This window comes from Arachis ipaensis, chromosome B6 (assembly GCF_059453495.1).
Source record: "Arachis ipaensis isolate K30076 ecotype BB chromosome B6, ASM5945349v1, whole genome shotgun sequence".
Lineage (NCBI taxonomy): Eukaryota > Viridiplantae > Streptophyta > Magnoliopsida > Fabales > Fabaceae > Arachis > Arachis ipaensis.
The window spans coordinates 117,263,963-117,282,591 of NC_142441.1; the positions used below are offsets into that span (position 1 = coordinate 117,263,963).

Below are 18,629 nucleotides of genomic sequence, written 5' to 3' on the forward strand. Positions count from 1 at the left end.
TGGAAGCTAATTTCGCCCTGTCTGAGACGATCCTACTACCTGTGGGCAGCTACGTCTAGTGTGTCCGGGTTGGCGACAAAGGCCACACCGTTTTGGCCTGTTCGGATTTGCCTCATCCATATTTGTCCGTATCCTTGTGGATCTAGGCCTCCCCTCTCTCGCACGCCTTCTGTTTGGGTCCGGAATCACGGTGGGCCCATCGTAAGGTGGCCAGAAGCCTTCCGGGATTGGAGGTGTGAATCCCATCCGATAGACATTGAACACCGAGGTCATCTGATAGACGCTATGAACATAGGAGCTCCAGCTGACACGTGCGTAGGCACAGCATGCAAGTGCGTGCTGACATGGGAAATGAAGCGCCTGAAAGTACCCACAGTCACATGTCCGGGAGGCAAGCGATACTCGGTAAGTACCCAATGAGAAAGTACCAGTCGGAGTGGTCTCCGCTACGGTGAACTCGGAGTTATCACGGTCATACAACGTCACCGTAAAGCACCTGGCCGTCTTCAAGTTGGCCTCAATACACTTCACCAAATGCTGACTGAACTGCTGTCCGGTGCCCACCTGGGCCTCAGCCTCTCGCCCCTTGCGAACAAAGAGTTCGGCCAGCCTACCATATGTTGCCTTCACCAGGGATGCTACAGGAAGATTTCTTACACCCTTGAGGATTGAGTTCACACACTCGGAGATATTCGTCGTCATGTGACCGAATCTCCTCCCCTCATCGCGATGCTGCGTCCACAAGGAGTAATCAATACGGTTCACCCACTCACACATCGCCGGGTCTTCAGACCGCAGTATATCAAACCAGTAATCAAACTCAACCTCAGTCTTAGCGTACGCTGCATTCACGAGAAGCCTCCTAGCGTCTTTGCCCTTGAAGGTAAGGGCGAAATTAGCCGCTACGTGTCGTATGCAGAATGCACGGTACGCAGATGGCGGTAACCAACCTCCGTCCGGGGCCTCAAGCGCAGACTTGATGCCGTTGTGCCTATCCGATATAACCAGCAGACCGGGCTGCGGGGTCACGTGCTGCCGAAGGTGCGAGAGAAAGAATGTCCAGGACTCCGCATTCTCACCCTCTACTAGTGCGAATGCGACAGGTAGAATGTTGGAGTTCCCGTCCTGTGCAATCGCAATGAGCAACGTTCCCCCATACTTACCATATAGATGTGTGCCGTCAATGCTGACTAGCGGCTTGCAATGCCGGAATGCCTCGATGCATGGAGGGAAAGTCCAGAAAAGTCTGTGGAAATAAGCTTGAGACTCGTCCACCTGTCCTCCAACTCGAACCGGGCTCGTCCTGAGGACCGCAACAGTACCAGGCATCGTCAGCTGGACACCCAACACCCACCTAGGTATCTCGCTGTATGACTCATCCCAGTCACCGTAGATGAGGCCAACGGCCTTCTGCTTCGCCATCCATACCTTCCTGTAAGTCGGCCTAAAACCAAAATGCGCTGCCGTGGCGTTCAGGAGCACCTTGATGCTAACCGATGCGTCAGCCCTAACCATTGGCATAATGAACGCCGAAATCACAGAATGATCCAAACTTCTGTGATCACTTGATATGGATGTGGCCAGGCAAGTGTGAGGGCCATTGTACCGTTTGACCTCCCAAATGCCCTTGCGCTTCCGGAGACTCAGTCGAATCAACCATGTGCACCCATTCCTGAACTCGGAACACTTGCCCACATACCGGCGGTGATCGGACTCCACCACCTTGTACTGTACCCCTCGCCGGATGCTGTAAGTCTTCACACTTAACAGGGCCTCATCTTTATCCTGGAATTGCTGACCAACCTGGAACTCTGTGAGACCAGCATTCCCTTCCGCATCTCTAGCTCCGAATCCAACAGCGTGCCCTAACGCACCCTCATGCGTCATGGTGTCCAGGTCCAGCGAAGAAAAATATGGTGGATACTGCTGTGTGCCAGAGCTAGAACCACCGCCAGCCAATGCAGGCCCAGCCGCTACAACCTCGTCCCCGCTATCATCCTCAATCGTTTCGGGCTCAACGTCGTCCTCATCAGGATCACCCAATTCTCCGTCTCCGACGCCAACCGGTGGAACGCCGTGTAAAGGGTTTGGCAGAACATCAAAGGATCCTACCTCGTCGCGGACGCCGTCATTCAAATCAACAGCAAATGACGGGGAGGCGACAAGTTGGGCCGCTGGCTCGTAAACTGGGACGGAGGAAGAAGCCACATCAGCCATGGAACTGGAGCCAGCTGCCGTGGCTACATTGGTGGTATTCCGGTTCGAACCCCCTGAGCTGGATACCACATCAACCAGCTTTGCCAGCAACTCTGGTGTGCGGACCTCCGGAAACTGCCTCCGACAAAGAAACATGACTTGGAGGTCCTCATCACTACCAATCGTGAGACAATCATACTTCACCGTATCGTGCAGGATCGTGACTGGAATGCGATAGAAAAACTTCTTAATCCGCTTCGCACCTTCCAGGCCAAGTTTCATCAGCACAGATCTAACCAGGTCATCATAGCTTGTCGTTCGATTCACCACAATATAGAGAGGATTCTTATCTGTGAACTTCACTCCGGACCGAGTTTTCCTCTTGATGGATCCTCTGTGGTGTACCAAAACAGCAAAACTCTCCTCCTCACTAGCCATCTTACACCCTCTAATGAGAGCAAATCACGTTTACAGCGTTTATATAGAGCTCTGAGTCCTACTAATTCGAACTAACCTGGTTCGAACCATGATACATGTAATTCGAACCAGCCTGGTTCGAATTACATGAATCAACCTCTCTCCCCATAATTCGAACCAACCTGGTTCGAATTATTACACTAACCTACTCTCCACATAATTCGAACTCAACCGGTTCGAATTACATGCTCTCCTGGTTCGAACCTAACCGGTTCGAATTATATACATTCTGCCAGTAGTAGTTCGAACTTAGATGGTTCGAATTACTTGCTAATAGAGTTCGAACCTAGGTGGTTCGATTTATATAAATATGCCCCTTGGCTTATTGCTGAAACAAATTTCTGTTTGGCGTATTTTGGTTACACATTTCTGCATGTGGCTTAATATGGTTTTTTGCCCCATTATTAACGTCCATATCATTCATTCCGTTAACTATTAGTATCAAATTTAACAGTAAAACAATATTGAACCTGTTTGAAATTTTTTGGAATAAAAATAGGACATTTGAAAAGTTAAGGACTAAACTAGGATTTGGCCTAAACATTGAGGACCAAATTAATACTTTACTCGGAAAAGAATGAGTAATTCTCCCCATCCAAGCAATTTTACATCCAAGTGAATTGAGTTACGCGTTTCTTTTTCCTATTTTCTCCCCCCCCCCCCTCTTCTTCTTCTTCTTCTTCTTCACTCCGGATGCTACGTCTTCTTCTTATCCTCCTTTTTTATTACTTTTTAATTTCGTTACCGTCGTCATCAACAACACCTCTTCCTCTTCCTCCTCCTACTCCTATTGGAATTTCGTCTACTCCTTCTTTTTCATCCTTCTCCTCCATCATCATAATCATAATCGATATCGTCATTGTCTTCTAATATATATCGTCGTTATCGTTATCATCGAATTCGAATTTATATAATGGACAATTTTCGGTTTATTTGGTATTATATAATAGTTTTTTTTAGCTAATTTTCAGTTCATTTGGTACTATACAATTGTTTCGTTTGATAATATTTTCGGTTTATTCGAGACACAGGTGTTTTTGAATTCGAATTTATATAATGGATCATTTTCGGTTCATTTGATATTATACAATAGTTTCTTTTTGATAATATTTTCGATTCATTCAATCATCACAATCAGAATCAATAAAGATGTTAGCAAAATGTTGGTGTTGTTAGTGATGACAATAATAATAATGGAGGAGGAAGAAGAAAATGAAGGAGGAGATCAAAAAAATTCAAATAAAAAAGAAATAGGATATGGTTTAGACTCAAATGTAGCGGGACTCAAAAAAAAATATTGGGTTATTGTTTAAATACAAAAAATATCTCGCAAAAATACACCTAGTTGTAGTTATTGCCTTATCGGATATGGTTTAGTTGTCAAATTAGCAATACCTCTAAATCAAACAACTACAACAATTAGACTTATTTTTAATAGATCAAAAAAATATAATGTCAAAGATCTTACTTAGAGACTAATATTTGATTAATGAGACAGAAACTGCTTATAATTACCAGCAAGTTTTCTTGATCACATCAATCAACGAATCATAAATACTTAAGCAAAATCAGTTTATTTGTTGAGTAAAGTACCAATTCAGTTCCTGTCCATTTTTCCGAATGACAACGCGATCCTTAACCAAAAACACGATCCATTTTGGTCCTGACCCTGTACTCCGTCTGCCAACGCGGTCCTTCTGTCATTTTCACGGCGAAAACTTGACGAAAATTGCTAATGTGTGTAGGCAAGTGGATGACATGGATAGCTTGGGTGGTTACGTGGAAGATGGAAGCCCACGTGGCTAGGTGAAATGGACAGGGGCCTATCTGTCCTCGTCCACAACACACAAACGCTGTCGTTTTGAGGTTTCCAGGTGTCTTTATTAGACGAGTCTGATCGTCTCTCTCCCTTGTTTCGTGTATGGAACCCAGACCACCATGAGCAATAGCAAAGAAAGTGGGAGTGGAAGAGATGCATCAAACGATGAGGAAGAACTAGAAGTGTAGTTCTAGGTTTATATTATAACAAGTAGATGTGGTCTTTTTGATAAACTAGTTTACATACAGCCACAACAGTCTTTTGGTTACTGTTTTGATAGCCTGTGTGAATTAAGAACCTATAATATTCTATTTATCTTTGTGTCTCTAATGTTGGTATAGGACTATATGTTGCCCACTTTTGGAGTCACTTTGTGCACAAAATGTTGACATTTGGTAACTATACGAAGTTGTTAATGTTACATATTATTGTTAGTTATTACTAGATTGGTTTTCATGGATTGCAAGAATTAGAGTATAACACATTCTATTTTTTTGACATAGTCAATCTTTTCCAAACAACCAACACAACTATTCCATTTAATAAAATCAAATTTACACTATTAGGTGATACAACTATTTCAACAACAGGCACTTCCAAAACAAAAACATCATAGACCTACTATCTGCTATCCAATTTATCGGAGATAATTTGCAAATACAACTCTAAAGACAAACACAAGAGCCATCAATGGATAACGAAAACCCCTAATACACTTAACATGCCTAGAATTTTTCATCTGCAACTCTAAGCCAGAAATTCTGTCCTCTAGCTTAGTTACTTTCTCCTCCATCGAAACAGCTGCATCCAACAAATGATTTTGCTTTGGATTCCGACCATGAAGACTATGATCATTTATTTGCTCCTCTTCAAACAGTGAAACATATTCATCCAGCCATAGAAAATATTTGCAATGAGATTCTGCAGTCTGCACAGTAAAAAATGGCAAAATTAGAATTGCAATGAAGAGATGCGTGCTACAGATCTTAACAAGAATAAGAACATAACTAATTATTTCATACCTTGAAATATGGGCATCCAAAGAATAGCCTATTAAGGTTTGACTATGTTGACGACATGAATAGAATTGCATGAATCCCACAATTGCATTTTGGTGCAACGAATCTTTTCTTCTTCCTCGCTCCAACACTGCCAACGGAGCTCACAGAAATACTCCTATCCGCATCATTTGACGTATCTCTTCCACTCCCATGCTCTGCTATTGCTCATGGTGATCTGAGTTCTATACACGAAACAAGGGAGAGAGACGACCAGACTCGTCTAATAAAGACGCCTGGAAACCTCAAAACAACGGCGTTTGTGTGTTGTGGACGAGGACAGATAGGCCCCTGTCCATTTCACCTAGCCACGTGGGCTTCCATCTTCCACGTAACCACCCAAGTCATCCATGTCATCCACTTGCCTACACACGTCAGCAATTTCCGTCAAGTTTAAGCCGTGAAAGTGACAGAAGGACCGCGTTGACAGACGGAGCACAAGGTTAGGGACCGAAATGGATCGTATTTTTGGTTAAGGATCGCGTTGTCATTTGGGAAAATGGACAGGGACCGAGTTGGTACTTTACTCTTATTTGTTTACCCCTAACATTATATTCTTGAGTCAAATGCGCCATTACAACATATATAGATCATTAGCTACTACTTTTTTCACCTTCTTAATTGTTGCTCTATCTAAAAGGATGATACATTAGTATATATTATCCTTACTATTGTTAGGTATAATGTGACTTATGACCTACAGTACTAATCACTAAAAAAAAAAAAGAAACTACTGCTTGTGCTTCTTGTTGGCTGGTCCGGAAGATGTCCTAACCTGCAAACACATTGTGGATGACACAAATAAATGAAGTACAAGAATCATGTCTGGAAAACACAGAAAATAATGACATTAGACAAGACCATGTAAGTTCCTATGATTTTCTCTTAACTTTGAAATTATGGACAGTGTACACCATTTAATCTACCTACCAGAAAGTAGAGCAATGGTGGACAACAAATAGAGGTTTCATTGCAATGGAGCGCATCATTCATTTCTCAGCATATAGTTTAACAAATCAACTTCAAGTTGTTTGATTGTGTTTCAGGGGGAGAAAAAGAAATAGGAACATCATCACATTAAAAATTAGATGAATTTATATTTTAATATTGTTCTTTCATGTAACATCAGACAGGTTAGATCTCTAAATTGATCCACTCCTTATATAGGGGATCTATCTAGTGAGAACAGTGCTTTTATATGTAAGATAAATGTAAGATGAAAGAGTCAATTTAGATCATATAACCATATATGAATGACTACGATTAAAGTTATTAAAAAATCACATATTCACCTAAAGAGTTACACAACATTATTTTTCATTTTCTTTTATTAAGTACACAACTTTAGGTTTTAGTCTAGACAAATAATACAAGATCCAAGGGCTTAAATTTGTTCCTCTCATTATCACAATTAATCACTATGCTCACTTGATCTCTCTCTTCACACACAACACACTTGATTCATCTACTATTCTACTTCTCCTTTCCCTTATCAACCTACAACCGATCACACATCATCTAAAAGTCTCCAATCCAGAACAAACAAGTTTCTTATTATGAAAGATGAATAACTATTCTCACTCATTTTCAACAATACATGCTTGATAAACTTATTGCTTCCTGGTTGATTATGCAATACAATACATGGCCGAAATCTCAATGAACATAAAAGAAAATCTTACTGCACTTAGTTGTTCACTGATGTATGTCATTGATCTCAGCATAGCCTCAAGTGTGTCCTTTGTGAGCTGAAACTTCACCTCTGTTTCGCCTAACGGGGACTTGCTATAATCATGCAGCTTTATAACAAAAGCATGTTAGAAATGAATATTCTTTGCATAATAACAATATTATAATGACATTGCATGCAAATTGTGGACCTTCAAAGTGTATAAGAATGGTAATGAATTTTGATTTATGCTTCTAAAAGATGCTTTTAGTCTGAATTAAATTTGATTATAACCTTTCTACAGGATACAACCAATATATTTGTGAAAATGTGGAGACAGAGGTAATATGCTCACTATAGATGCCTTTATTTTAGCTTATGGATATTTGGTGATTAACATTCACAGACATACAAGCTAGTGCCATTACCTTGAGGTTAATTATAGCCACTCTATCTGCAGGAGAAGAGCCACGGTTCTCCATGGTCCAAGTCATTGATTTGACGCAAGGAAGGTTTCCCTATGATTTTCAAATAACAAGAAAAGCATATTTAGTGTTCGTTTGAATTGCTTTTTTGAGTTAAAAAATTACCATTTTTTTCTCAAAAATAAAGTACTTTTTATTCAATTTTAAACTTATTTGGATTCATTTTTTAAAAAAATACTTTTATTAAAAAAACAAATTATTTGTTTTTTCTAAAAGCTAACAATACCTTGCTTTAAAAAACCTATCTAAATATGAAATAGCTTTTGGATCAGTTTGGATTGATTTTCGAAAAAAAATATTTATTTTTTTATCTTTTTAAAAAAGATATTTTTTTAACAGACAAAAATTATTACTTGAAAATTTTTTTTAAAAAATGTATCCAAATATGAAATAACTTTAAGGTCAATTTGGATTGGCTTTTGAAAAAAGTATTTATTTTTTCATCTTTCTAAAAAAGAAAAACCAAAAAGATGATGGAAAATAAACAATGAAATATGATATCTACTAGTATCCTCAAAATACATCACTAGAAACATTCATAATTATATCTAAAATCTGTACAGTGCAGTTTTATCAACCCCCCCCCCCCCCCAAAAAAAAAACCAATAAATAAATACTAAAAATAAATATACACAAGGCAGAACACATCAGTTATTATAACTAAGCATCAAGCAAGCCAACCAAAGCCCATTTTCATTTTTTTTCCATTTTTCCCAACAGCCTGTATATATTCTAAGAGTGGGTAGTTTGGAAATTTAGAATTAATTCCCAAGCGAAAAGTGATAGTGGAAAGAGATCTACATTGGATATTTAGAATTAAAACCGTTAGACGAAACCAATGCCTCTCAAGTACCAAGTTTTCAGCAGGTGCGGTGTCACATTGGAAGCATGCAGGCAGGCCAGAGAGATCTAAATTGGGAACGAGTGCTGCTGAAATCCCAAAATCATTGTGGTTCAGTTGGGCAAGAGAATCATCTTGGCGTGGCCACAGAGATGGTGACATCTGCATCTCAGAAGACCGCAGTGAAGCAAAAGATGGAGGGACATTTGCTCTTACTTGATAGGAAACACTTGTCCTCGGAGAGAAATCCTGAAAATGTGAAAGAAAAAGATATATATATATATATATATATATATAGTATGTATGTATATGAGTGTCTTTCCTCCTATGTTGCTGTTTATTAACTAGTAGGAGCTGCATTGTAGAGTTTATCTATCCTACACCAAAGCAAAAATGCATGCCTGTAATTCTCTTAAGAGCATTTTAAAAGAATTACTGATAGCAATGTGGATTATAATTCCCAATCCATGGTTTGAACAATGAGAAACACAATTTCTCTTCCATTCAAAAGTCAAAACCACGGTTTCAGACACAATCAAGTTCAAACAAGTTTTTAAAACATGATTTTTGTGGATGACCTCAGTTTGCACACCCTAAAAACTGAGGTTAGGATGAAGCTGTGTTGAACATCCACTCATTTGAGTGTTAGTATTTAGTAAGCACGAAAGTGTTGGCTCACCTGTTCTCGGGCTATATCTTCCTTCCACTGTTCTTGGTTCTTTTGGAGGGACAATAGGAGAATGCTTTGCAAGTCTAGTGGAAGATCAGGAGGAAACAATTTCACAAGCTCATTGCTGGCAAAGTTTTGATATGCGCATTTTCGGATAAGCGAGCGAAGGCATGCCAAGACCTATCATGACCAACTCACCATCAGAACATACTACACAAACTGCAACATAATCACTCATATTTCAACAACTCATGACAACATTGAGTAGCAAAACATATCAACTTCAGAAGAAAAAACACACAATTTGAATAACACCTTTACACTACTTGAGTTGCTTCCTTTTGCTTGAGAAATAAAGAGAACCAAATAGAAGTAAGCAAAACAAAACAAACATAGTTCAGTTATTGCCTCATAAACTAGTTCCCAAACTGCAAAACAAAATGGTTCCAAGTGCCTAAGAAGCAAGTGCAAAATCAAAGAAACAGCTCAACCAGTGTCCAATACACACATCAAAATAACAAAAGAGTGGTGAATTTTTTCACCAAGAAAAAATCTTCTTTTACATATAAACCACGACCATCCATAATCAATTTCGTTATAACTAATCTGTTTTGAGCTGAGCCAACTAATTTTCTACATTCAAGGTGATTGGACCGCAAACACTCTTCGAAACCTCTTCACTTTCTTTAGGTCCCATTCGAAACAAAAACCACTGGAAACAACCCCACGGAAGCAAATAAAGAGGGAGGAAGATTAAACCTTTGAAAGAAAAAATGCATATAAATAAACAAATTGAAGAAGGAGAGAGTTGGAATTGTAAACATTACAGGGTCGAGTTGTGAGGGAGAAGAGAGGTGAAGGAGTGACCGCAATTTTGACTTATCGGCGCCACGGAGACCAGTTTTGCGGGTCTTCCAGATGCTTCGGAGAATGGTGTCCATGGTTTCATCGGAGTTGACGCAAGATAACTTGTGCAGTTCGAGATGCAGCGTGCTCTCCTCCTCCATTTTTTTTTTCTTTCTTTTGGGGTTTTGAGCTGCGATTTCTGCTTCAGTTGCTGGCTAAGAAGGTGAAAATAGGGGTGGCAACACTACCCGAACTCGCGGGTACCCACTCATCTCTATCCGCTCGGGCGAGTAATTACCCGACCCTGCACCGAGGTGGATTTTAATGGAACGGATTTTTAGGCGGGGCGGAGCGGGGTCGGGTTTAAGTTGAACCCGCCCCAGTATATGTAAATATATATATTTTTAATATATAATATATGTAACATATATAACATAATTAGTAAATGATTAATAATATTATATTATATATAAATTTTTATTTTAATTTATATTATGTATGTAAATGGTGGTTATATAATTTTTAAAATTTAATTTAATTTGTTGGATTTAATAATTATAGGGGCGGGTAAGGGCGGGGCGGGTACCTGCAGGGGCGGGTTAGGATTTAACATTTTACAACCCGCGGGTAGGGCGGGGCGGGTTTGATGCGGGTTTTTTGTAGGGCGGGGCGGAGTCGAGTAGATCAAAAACCCGCCCCTTTGCTACCCCTAGGTGAAAACTGAGAACCAACGCTTTTAGACTTTTCGTTAGTGCAGTGGAAAATCGAATAAAATCGAGTGAAATGAAAAATAAGTTCCGGGGAATTTTTACTTTGATCAATTAGTCCCCCAAGAAAACGGCCGAAAAAATTGAATATAAAATTAACAGCAGAGTGACAATTAGATCTTTGAATATGTTAACTTTGGACTAGTTAGTTCTTGAAGAAAAAAAAGATTAATTAGGTCTTTTAAGATAATAAATAGTGGACATATATGTCTTTCTCTTAATGAAAAGTATGAAACAAAATGGAATTATTTTTGTTATTTACAGTAGTGTATGTCTTGTTACTGTCACATGAGCATGAAAACGATATAGTTTTGAACAATGAAACATTTATTATCTTTTGAGTTTCCATATAGACATATACCTTTTTACAACTGCTCTCTATTTATCACAAATTTTATCAAAATAAGTAAAGTTTCGCTCCAAAAATTGTTATCTATGTAACTATCTTTTATAGATAGACACGTAAGAGTAATTAATAGTACATATAAGCATCACCATTAAGTTTTAGTTGATAAATTGATAAAAGGACATCATGTGTCCACATTTTGCTATCTTGGAGGACCAAATTGGTACTTTTTTTTTTTAGGAATTAATTAGTCCGAAGTCGAAATCTTCAGGGACCTAATTGTCACTTTACTCTTTTTAATTTGATTTTCGTATTATTCTTCTTCTTTTTTGTGAACTTTTTGGTATTATTCCTTAGAGTAAATACCTTTTTCGAATCCTATTCTTTTTGAAAATCGACTAGCCGCACCCTAACCTTTAAAAATTGACAAATCGGCCCCTGTTTATTTGCTCCGTTAGACACATCGACCCATTCGTGGCTCCTTCGCTTGAAACTCGACGGAAAATGCCGATCTGTAACGGTGAGCAGGTGACCTGGCATGTACACATCAGCTGAATTTGTTAGGACAATTTGGCCCCTACCCAGTCATCAAAACGTCGTCATTTGAAGGAAAGGAGAGACGCGCGTTTTAGTGACCTTCTCCCCTTCTTCCCTTACATGTAGCTTCAGTAGGGAAATCACCCCCACTCCGAACACAAAATTACATCCCAACCCTAAGAAAGCGAAACGTTTCCCTCTAACTCAAGCTGACTAAGAGTTCCAGCGAGAAGGTGGCGAAGGCGTTGTTGACAGAGCCGTTGACGGCGCTACTAAGGTTAGTATTTTTAGTTCGTTCGCTACTTTCTAAGTTGGTCGTAATTTATAAACTTGGGTTTTTGTAATCTTTTTTTGATACCCTTAGTCACTGTCATTGGTTTTGATTGGTGTGAATGATTATAGTAGTTAGTTAATCAAAAGTGTTGCACATTTTTTTTCTGGCAGATGTCATATGAAATTGTCCCTATTTTTCACCATGGGGGTTGGTTCGAAAGGGATTCGAATGGAGTGTTGCACTACTTTGATGGAAAGGTGGAGACATTTCCTCCGTTAGATATAGACTATGTTAACTTCAAGGACTTAGTAAAAATGTTTACGGGTTTAGGGTATACTAGCTACAAAGATGTTTATTGGTATGATGGTACTGTCCCTGACTTGGAATTTAGATTGCATGTTCTTAAGGGGAATAAGGAGATTAATCAGATGTGTGACAAAAAGATGGAGGATGTAGAGTCTGATTTGCTTGTGATCTATTTTGAACATAATGTTAGCAAGCCAGATTATGTTGCTGGAGGCAGAACAGTGGATGAAGCTGTTGAAGTTGATTCTTCCTCTTCTGACGATGGATATGAAACCACTGAAGATGAGCCCTACAAATCCCCTCTACCTGGTTTCGAATCCAGTAGTAGCAGTAATGGTGAAGAAGGTAAGGCTAAGAAGAAGCCTGTAAGCAAGAGTAAAAAGCGTGGAATGAGTGTGGAACACAAGTCTGCTAAGAAGAGGAGTGTTGGAAAGCTAGATACTCCTAAGAAGAAGAGTAATGTGCCACCTGGTGGTATTGATGACAAGGAATTGTCTCCTAGAACTAAGAAGAAGAGGGCAAAAAGATATGTTGGAAGAGTCAGAAAACATATCTTGTCTCAAGAAGGAGGATGTAATGTGCCAAGAAGTGGGCTTAACACTGAAGCAGGTAATGAGCCAGGTGGGGTGGATCTAACTCCAGAGGCAAGGGATAGGCCCAGTTTAAAGCCTGGTAATGAAGAGATGGACTCAGACATTGACAAGCCCTATGAATATGAATCTGAGGCATTTAACTGTCCCATTTCTAGTGAAGAGAATGAGGATAGACCAAGATATCCTGATTTCAATGAGGAAGCTGAGTATGGTGAGGTTGAGTTCCAGATAGGCCAGCAATTTACTACTATGGAGCAGTTTAAGCAAGCATTGAAAGACTATTTTGTGTTTGAGGGTAAGGAGCTGCAATATTTGAAGAATGAGCCTAAGAGACTTAGAGCTAAATGTGCTGAGGAGGATTTTTCCTGGCTTGTGCTCTGTTCCTATAACAGCCAGAGTCTTTACTATCAGATTAAGACACTCTATGGAGAGCACAATTGTAGAAGAAATTTGAGCAGTAATATGACAACAAGAGCTTGGGTCACAAGCAAACTGGTTAAGAGGCTGCTAATCCAACCACTTATGACACCAAAGGAGGTGTTGGAGCATATGAAGCAGGACTACTATAATGTCCATGTAAATTACAAAATGATTACTCGAGCTTTGAAGGCTGCTAGAGAGGAGACAGTTGGTAAGGAGCGAGAACAGTATGGCAAGCTTCATGACTATATGAATGAAATTCATAGAAGCAATCCGGGGTCTACTGGAATGGTTGATGTAATCCGACAACTAGAAGGGCGTCCACTTTTTAATAGGTTATACATATCTCTTGATGCATGTAAAAAGGGATTTAAGCCGGGTTGTCGGCCTCTGATTGGGTTGGATGATTGTTTCCTAAAAGGCTACTTTGGTGAACACCTACTATCTGCTGTTGCACAGGACGCAAACAACCACTTTTTTGTTATATCCTTTGCTATGGTTGAATATGAGAACACTGACTCTTGGAGATGGGTTTTGAACATATTGCAAGATGATATCGGGCCAGTCGCTGAGCATGGATGGAACTTCATGTCTGATCAACAAAAGGTATTAAGTTTCCTCTTCTCAACTGTTTGATTATGTTAGCTTGGCTGGTTTTATCTAAATTTTCAATGTGTGTATCTTTTTAAAGGGATTGGCTAATGAACTGCATGAAGTTATGCTGCAAGAACACCATAGAAATTGTGTGCTCCACATATGGAAAAATTTCATCAAGCATTTTAAAGACAAGCATACTAAAGGGTTGGTCTGGAAGGCTGCTCGAAGCACAACGATGAAGGACTTTAGAAAGTCAATGGAGCTTATCAAGAAGGTGAACAATGCAGCCTATAAGTATCTAAACAAGTTCGAAGCAGCTGCATAGAGCAAGGCATATTTTAATCACGGCCCTAAGACAGACAACATCAGTAACAACATGTGCGAAGTGTGGAATGCAAAAATTGTCGACTACAAGGGCAAACCGATTTTAAGTATGTGTGAAGAGCTTAGGAGCTACATTATGCACAAGATGGCAGGGCATAAACACAGATTAGGCAAGTGTACTGGGAAGCTGGCTCCAGTTCAACAATTAAGGTTGGATGAGTATGTTACACCAAAGAGCAACAAATGGACTGTAGAATGGGATGGGGATGATGCTAGAGTGTTGTTTGAAGTGCAAAGACACCAAACTAGGGTTGCTGTCAACTTGCAGAGACAAACTTGTGCCTACAATGTCTGGCAATTAACAGGTAACAAATAAACTTGTCCTAGAGTGTATAATTTATTTTGGGTTGAATCTGATGCAATATCACATGCTGTTCACTGGATAACTGTCAGGGTTACCTTGTAAATATGCTGTTGCTGCCATAGCAAGACTGAGGCGACAGAATCTAAAGCCAGAGGATTTTGCACATAAGTGGCTCACAATGGATGCCATCAGAGCTACTTATGGGAATTCAATCAAACCAGTTAATTATGAGGAGTTCTGAGAAGAAAATAATAGGCTCCAACCTAAGGCACCAAACATTAAAAGACCCCCTGGAGGACCAACTAAGAAGAGGAGTATTGATGTGATGGCAGAAGCTCAGATGAGAGGACAAGGACACAAGGTAAAGAAGACCTTCTAAGTGACATACAGCAAATGTGGACAGAAGGGACACTATGTAAAGGTGCACCAGCAAACCCTAATTGGAAACTAAAGAGAAAGAAGCCAAAGCAACAACCAAGTGGACAGCAATCAAACCCTACAAATGTAACCCTAGAACATGTCATGTTGTAAATTTTGGTAACTCAATCTTTATATGCCTAAATTTTTTAGCTGACTAAATTTAAATGGGTCTTATAATTTTTTTGTGTTGCAAAGCATTTGGATGGAGTTGAACCAAGTGGAATCAACAATGTGGCTGTGACACCTCTAGACCCAGTGGTACCCCTTTTTGCTGTTTTAGATTTAGTTTTTTTGTTGGGTAGAAAACTGATATGGACTGAAGTCCCACTTGAAACACACTTCTTTTTTAATTGTCCCTATCAGGCTAAGGCAAAAATACAGAAGAAAAAATTTTCCAAAGTGAGGACCACCCCCACACAACTCGAAGAACCAAGAGTGGAGATCCCACTTTCACAGTCTGCACCACTACAACCAGAGGTCTTTTTTATTTGTCAAACAACTATTGCACTATAACAAATTTTTAGCCCTCTATTCCAATTATGAATATGGTTTTTGGTGTTTTTCATTAGAGAATTGATGCCAATGCTGGACCTTCAGTGCCAAGTAACCCAAACCCTATCAACCATGGAGCACAATCCGAAACAGGGCAAACAATGGATGTGAGTAGCAACAGAACCCCACAAGGCCCGGAACAATAGAACAATACTGCTGAGACTGGTTTAGGAACTGCACTAACCTTTAAATTTGTCCCCACACCTGGACTGAAAAAACTTTCTGTATCCAAGAGGAGATATTGCTTAAGGCCACCAGCGATGAAATGACCAAATCATACACATGGTTACAACAACATAGGATTGGTGTCTTTTTTTTTTTTTTTTTGTTATGGATCCACAATGTATTAAAGGGTGGGACCTGTTGTTTAATGACTTAAAGTATGTAACAGACTACTAGTGACCTTTTGTTTAGGGAGTAAACATTTAGCTCAACAAAATATTTTTTTGTTTCCAGCTGATACAACAGTAGACTAAGCTATGCCTATGTGTATAGCATTATGAATGAAATTCCTTTGATTTTGGATATAAATCACACTGTCCAAGATTTTATAGATCCGTAACTATTACACAAAATTATATTATCATTAATACAATAAAATCACAATCTATCCATATAGAACATAGTAACTACATACCCAAAAGCAAACTTTTCATATATTAACAATAACCATACATCCCATACTGCAACAACATACAATCTATGTCCTAGACTACAACGTATTTCACTGCTGCTAATACAATCAACATGGCTACCATGACATAGACCCTAAACCCAATATTCCATTTCTTTGAATTTCCTTCAACTGCCAAATCCACTTTGTGCTCCAATTGCTCAAACATGTTCTCTAGCATCAATATTCTTCCATCTACATCAATGTCTTCCTCATGTGCAAAATGACAAGAAATCAGCTCATTCAGCCACATAAAGTAGTTGCAGTAAGGTCGTTCTGTCTGTAATTGCTGTTATCATGAAGATCATTTGTTCAAGCACAAAGGCGAATTGACTACAATAATCAAGCCTAGAGGAACACTTACACGATAGTGACAACAACCGAGGAAGATCCTGTCTGGGTTCTTGCAATTGCAGATCCTTGCATGATTGCATAACTTCCACACATTTAGGGTGATGAAACTTCACCTTCTTCCCTCCACTAGCATTACTCAAACCCATCCTACCCTTCCTCCAACCATGATGGGTCTGAGCGGCTGAGGATAGCTCTGCGTCACTCATGGTTGCTATTTGAGTTAGGGTTCGAAGAGGGGGAGAAGGGGGAGAAGGTCACTAAAATGTGCATCTCTCATTTCCTTCAAACGACGACGTTTTGATGACTAGGCAGGTGCCAAATTGTCCTAACAAATTCAACTGATGTGTACATGCCAAGTCACCTGCTCACCGTTACAAGTCAGCATTTTCTGTCGAGTTTCAAGCGAGGGAGCCACGGAAGGGTCGATGTGTCTAACGGAGCAAATAGACAGGGGCTTATTTGTCAATTTTTAAAGGTTAGGGTGTGGCTAGTTGATTTTCAAAAAGGTTAGGGGTCGGAAAGGGTATTTACTCTTATTCCTTGAGGCCACATATTTGTTACTCCCACTTTTGTGTGGGAGTAACATTAACCATCCTAAAATATTTATGAATGGAACCCCACTTTTTTGTTTTTGGAAAATTTGATAATTAGACTTTGCCTCTTTATATTTTTAGTTTTTCAAAATGTTACCCTTCCCTTTTAAACATTATTTCAAAGAGGAGAGACATTTGACTCTGGGTTCTTGCCTCTTTCTACCGCCGCTGCACCACACTTTCAGATCTCTCTGCGTCACTAATGATTCTCTATTCCTTGCCCTGCTTCCTCGCTTGTTCTCTGCTCTTCACCATGAGCTATCGCAGATACTCTGTTCTTTGCTGTATCTCGCCATCGTTGTTGAGTGGTCTCGCCTTGTCTCACTTCCATGTCTGCAATTGGAGTGCCTATACCTCGCTCCAACATGGTTTGCATCTGAGGTAACAACTCGTAAATATTTTTTATTTTTTTACTCTATTCAATATTTGAATTGGAAATTGTTATTGATTCTTGTATCGAACCTTGTCTTGCCACTTGGGTGGATCATTATTTTCAAAACACAATTCTTAGCCTTTTCACGTGTTTATGCACATCAAATTATTAACATTGTGATTGAGTATCTATTTTCTTTTGCTCAGCTTGGTGTTGAAATTGTCCATGTCCTCATTGGCCCAATTTCATACTCGTTGCTCTCCAAGCCTGCCAAAGGTGTTGAGAAGACCTTCTATCTCTTCTTGCTTCTCCCCGAAGTCCTCGCTAGCTACAAGTAAGAACTTTAACTTTTCTATTATAACTATTGCTTATTTTTATGTGATTATATGTGTGTTATATCTCTAACTTGCTCATATTTGTAAAATCAACAAAGTCATATTTACGTCATATTTGTAAATTGGTTCTATGTTTTGCTCATTTTTTTAATTGTGGATAATGAGATCAGAAAATGCATTGAATATTTGAACTTGGTGAATCTTTTTTTTATTTGCTAGAAATCTATCACAACTCATAATATTTTTTGTTGAATTTTGATTTGTGTTTCATAATTTTTAAGATGGGTCTCTTCCTTTCTAATCTGGTTGTTGGTAATTAAAGTATGTTCAAAGTTAAAAGAAATATTAAGCAATTTTCTTCAAAATTCAGACATAGTTTATGATAGGATGTAATGTCACTATTTCATCCATATAACAAACCCTCGTTAGGAATGGGATATAGGGTAATTATTATTTTTATTGTTGCATTGCATAAGGTAAGAAGGCATGGATGTGTGTGTGAAAATTCGTGTGATGTATTATTATACAATGAGTTTGAACATCGAAAAATAGTAAGTGAAAAATAGTACTTTTATTAGTAAGTGAAAAATAGTACTTTTATGATGGTGATTCTTTTTCCAAGTAATGCTGGCAACTGTTAATGCTGGCCAACTTTTGGATGTGGCATTAATCATCCCATGGTGAATGTGGCATGGAACAATTGAACAACTTGTCATATTCATCGGGACATTGATCAATGT

General features: G+C 39.2%; 2 protein-coding genes across 4 annotated transcripts; one reads left to right on the forward strand and one right to left on the reverse strand.

Annotated features, from left to right (window-relative positions):
- Window positions 1–6,065: 6,065 nt before the first annotated feature.
- LOC107604744 (uncharacterized) lies at window positions 6,066–10,813 on the reverse strand. 3 transcript variants are annotated; one of them, XM_088491774.1, is made up of 7 exons: window positions 10,758–10,813; window positions 10,043–10,276; window positions 9,225–9,395; window positions 8,558–8,794; window positions 7,648–7,737; window positions 7,233–7,349; window positions 6,066–6,325 (listed from the first exon to the last, which is right to left on the reverse strand). In XM_088491774.1, the coding sequence occupies exons 2-7, from the start codon at window positions 10,220–10,222 to the stop codon at window positions 6,281–6,283; spliced, it is 840 nt and encodes a 279-aa protein (XP_088347900.1). In that variant the 5' UTR covers window positions 10,223–10,276; window positions 10,758–10,813; the 3' UTR covers window positions 6,066–6,280. The 3 variants fall into 3 exon arrangements, with proteins under 3 accessions (XP_088347900.1, XP_088347899.1, XP_020960303.1); XM_088491773.1 differs by lacking the exon at window positions 6,066–6,325 and having other exon boundaries at window positions 6,845–7,349; XM_021104644.2 differs by lacking the exons at window positions 6,066–6,325; window positions 10,758–10,813 and having other exon boundaries at window positions 6,845–7,349; window positions 10,043–10,271.
- Window positions 10,814–11,678: 865 nt separating this feature from the next.
- On the forward strand, window positions 11,679–14,226 carry LOC148562434 (uncharacterized). Its single transcript, XM_088490888.1, has 4 exons — window positions 11,679–11,702; window positions 11,938–11,988; window positions 12,156–13,910; window positions 13,996–14,226. The coding sequence occupies exons 1-4, from the start codon at window positions 11,679–11,681 to the stop codon at window positions 14,224–14,226; spliced, it is 2,061 nt and encodes a 686-aa protein (XP_088347014.1).
- Window positions 14,227–18,629: the final 4,403 nt, after the last annotated feature.

Excerpts from the sequence above, each read along its gene's own strand:
- LOC107604744 (XM_088491773.1), bottom strand. The coding sequence starts at position 10,222 with ATGGAGGAGGAGAGCACGCTGCATCTCGAACTGCACAAGTTATCTTGC. Across the intron at positions 9,396-10,042 it reads CTCCCTCACAACTCGACCCT|GTCTTGGCATGCCTTCGCTC; the intron begins GTAATGTTTACA and ends TGGTCATGATAG. Across the intron at positions 7,738-8,557 it reads CCGCACCTGCTGAAAACTTG|GGAAACCTTCCTTGCGTCAA; the intron begins GTACTTGAGAGG and ends TGAAAATCATAG.
- LOC148562434 (XM_088490888.1), top strand. The coding sequence starts at position 11,679 with ATGCCGATCTGTAACGGTGAGCAG. Across the intron at positions 11,703-11,937 it reads CGATCTGTAACGGTGAGCAG|CGAGAAGGTGGCGAAGGCGT; the intron begins GTGACCTGGCAT and ends TAAGAGTTCCAG. Across the intron at positions 13,911-13,995 it reads TCATGTCTGATCAACAAAAG|GGATTGGCTAATGAACTGCA; the intron begins GTATTAAGTTTC and ends ATCTTTTTAAAG.